Source organism: Opisthorchis viverrini (genome assembly GCF_000715545.1).
Source record: "Opisthorchis viverrini unplaced genomic scaffold opera_v5_22, whole genome shotgun sequence".
NCBI classification, from domain to species: domain Eukaryota; kingdom Metazoa; phylum Platyhelminthes; class Trematoda; order Opisthorchiida; family Opisthorchiidae; genus Opisthorchis; species Opisthorchis viverrini.
This window is the reverse complement of record NW_008751678.1, coordinates 782,492-785,788: the sequence shown is the minus strand read 5'-3', so window position 1 is coordinate 785,788 and position 3,297 is coordinate 782,492. Positions and strand designations below refer to the sequence as shown.

Here is a 3,297-nt window from a genome sequence, read left to right as displayed (position 1 = left end):
GTACAGAATGCGGAGCCTGACTCCGCTGATCAGTGTATCCATCCCTATTGCCACAAACGAAGGAGATGCATACAGTGACGAATTATATTCGTGAAATTACTTTAATTATACCTCCCTAAACTAATTGCAAGAGGTCTACGAGGCAAAGTAATACTACGAACTACGTTACATTATAGTCACGAAAATTGACTTGAACGTCTTGAGAAGAGATCCTAGCCACATATAGTGTCTTGAAGGAGTGGTGGGTAGCCCAATATTAGAGAAGCACATACGACCTACCAGACTGAGGTTAGCCGGACACGTGCACGCAAGCGCTACCACCGTTTACGAATGAATTACTTCTCCACACCACCAGTGTTGATGGGCAGATTGAAGGCAGTCAAAAGTATAGTGAATACTGTGCGATCATTCCACGTGATACTTCCTGCAATGGGGTTTGAACCGTGCAGAATACACAGTAGCCTCGGTAGCCAGAATGCTGCAAGTTATTGGCAGGGTTGCCTGACTTTTACCTGCGCTGGGTTTCACTCAAAATGGTGGGTTAATTCCGCTGAACACATCTTGCTTCGACGTGATTCGCAGTTATGCTTGCTGTAAACACCACACGTGCCTTACTCTGGACAAACTTCTCCGTAACTATGAGGATATTCACCTCTTTTTGTTTATTAGCTATTTGTTGTCCTGCTCCATTGGACAGCTCTTTAATAGTGAACTGAATGTTTTGGCAACTAGGGGGGTATTTTACGAGCTGCTTTGAAAGGTTGTTTTCTGCACGGGGAGTACGCCTACCTGATGAGCTCCAAGAAGGGCGAAACCGGTCTTGGGCTGTCAGAGAGCTTTCAGCAACCTTGTGAATAGTTGCCCTTATGAAAAGAAGCGAATTATATTTTGTACAAAACGGGATTTTTGAAAAATACTCAACCACCGAGATATGCTTCTTCATTGTGAGCTTTCCAACATTTGAACCTTTCCGAGAATGACCAATCCGTTTGTACATCAAAATTTACATAGACTTGAATATAATTTTATGTTTGGTTAACAATGCATTCTCTACGTCATTTTACATTGTGAACTATAATTATACCCCCATATTTAAGCACATGTATAAATATGTCCGTGTGTTAGATTTTCTTCAAAATCCTCTGCACTTCCTCTTTTTCCTGTGAACAAAGGCATAGTTAACCAAACAACTGCGTACAAATTGAATCATACCTCATCAGCCTCATATCCAGTATCACTTGAAGCGAGTACCTTTTCGCAATACACTCTTGCATTCGCTGTATCCTTAAGCCGATAATAAGTTTTGGCCATTGCCGCTTGAACTCTTATATTAGCTCTTTGGGCATCTGCCAAACAAGCATTAAGGTGCATCCACAGCCACCAGTCTTACATTTTTCGGATTTTTTCAAAAAATCTAAGGCCTAAAAACGTTCAAATAATGAAGAAAACCATGCTCAATCTGTACTTCCTGATAGGTGGAATTGGGAGGCGTTTTGAAAAACGCCTTTGCAAACAGGCGCTTAACTTCGGGTAGATCGGTAACCGTGAAGCACCTTGGAGTTAGGGAATGCATGAGGACAGACGAACTTACCATATTCCCATGCAGCCCAGAGTCAAATCATTTGTAGGGTCTACTTCGAGTGCTGCCTTGGAAAAATTCTACTTGCCATAACCAGATTACCTCCCACAGTTCCTGAATCTCGTAGGCTTTTTTGATGCGCTCGTTAATTCCATCTACTTTGGCGATTTGATTAATACAAATGCCCTTCCACTTTCAATGCAAATGACGTCGAAAATTCTAAAGGCTCACCGTCAGACAATTGGCGTGTTTTGGATTGGCGGCTAATCCTTTATCAGCTTCCTCAAGACCTTTTGTGAATGTACTCCGTAACGTATCTTTGGATGGTTCTTTCGGTGACGAAGTGACTGTCAAGGTAAAATTGTGAGATAAAATGGGAATGTACTTTGTGCGAATATCGAACGGGCCTTCCTCCAATGAACCTCGGGGTCACTCCTCAGACTGTCCAAAATTGCGTCGCAATCTCTGTACCTTTTCCCCCAGAAACATTCATCAGCTTGCCTTAGCTTGGCATCCATTGCACGTCAGTTGAGCTCGGGTTGGTGAACTACGATAAATGAGCAGCTTATGAGACTTATTTGTTGCACTGACATGAGATTTCCGACCAATTAGCTGACAGGTGATCACGTGCAACGGCGGTATGGACCAATCATAAGTTCATTGAGCACTTTTGCGAGTGGGCCCATGCCCCTCACAGACAAACCGCCATTGGTTGTCGTAAGCATGCTAAAAAAAGATTATCCACAGATTTACTAAGTGTCACTACGACAATTTTGGGCTAACGTCCAACTGGGCTTCGTCGTTTTCTTCCTCGCCGACTGACTGTTTCGAAAAGCCCTCTTATTACAAAGGAGCTCGATCAAGAATGTCCGAATACATTTCCTGACACTAAACAAAACCAAAATTGATGAATTCTATCCTTCGATTTGCTTTTGCATTGATTGCAGCATGCTCCATTCCTTTATAATCCGTTGTTTATTAGTTTCCGAGTGCTTGGGACATAAGTAAGATAGACTACTTTAGACATTTTGATATGTCTGTCTGCCATCACAGAGAACGGCTAAAGGAATAGATACGTTTGGCCGTTTATGACAAATTCGGAATAAAAAACCATCAAAAGAACTGCGAAAGATGACTTGGTAGACAAATTGCAATTGTAGATACATTTTTATGGCCATGTGAGTTTAACAGTTTGTAGGTGATGAGAGAATGTAAAAATTTCAGTAGTGGAGTGTGTCTTAGATGCGAAAGCCTAGAATAATTCCATATGTTGAAACAACCAAAAGAAAACAGTCAGTCGAACTCAGCGGAGCAGAAACTTGAACTTGACGTCAACTCGACGGATGCTGCGAAGGATTCGAGGTGGTTGCTGCTGGCCAAAACTACGGTGCAACTTTCGATTGATGAGGGAGTGGAAGGTAGAAGAATATGCTTCAATACAACCTTCTATATTTTGACTCATGTATGTGCTCCAAAGTACAAGTTATGACGGTGTAACCTCCGACATTTCAAACCTTACTTAATATACATAAAGATGACTATAAACAGAAGATCCTAACTGGATTCCAGTAACCATCGAAGGTTTTTGGGTTTGCACAGACCACATGTTCGCTGCGATTAAGCTTGATAAATTTAGTTATCGAATTCTAACAATACTCTAACGCTTTGAATCCTCAACATCGAACTAAACTCCGTTCGGGACACGGTACTTTTCCTTG

General features: G+C 41.9%; 1 protein-coding gene across 1 annotated transcript; it reads right to left on the bottom strand.

The window, feature by feature from the left end:
- Positions 1–967: 967 nt before the first annotated feature.
- On the bottom strand, positions 968–2,123 carry T265_01955 (hypothetical protein; the record flags this gene model as incomplete). Its single annotated transcript, XM_009166093.1, has 2 exons — positions 968–1,160; positions 1,213–2,123. 2 exons carry the CDS (start codon positions 1,369–1,371, stop codon positions 1,122–1,124), a joined length of 198 nt encoding a protein of 65 aa, XP_009164357.1.
- Between the last annotated feature and the right edge of the window lie 1,174 nt (positions 2,124–3,297).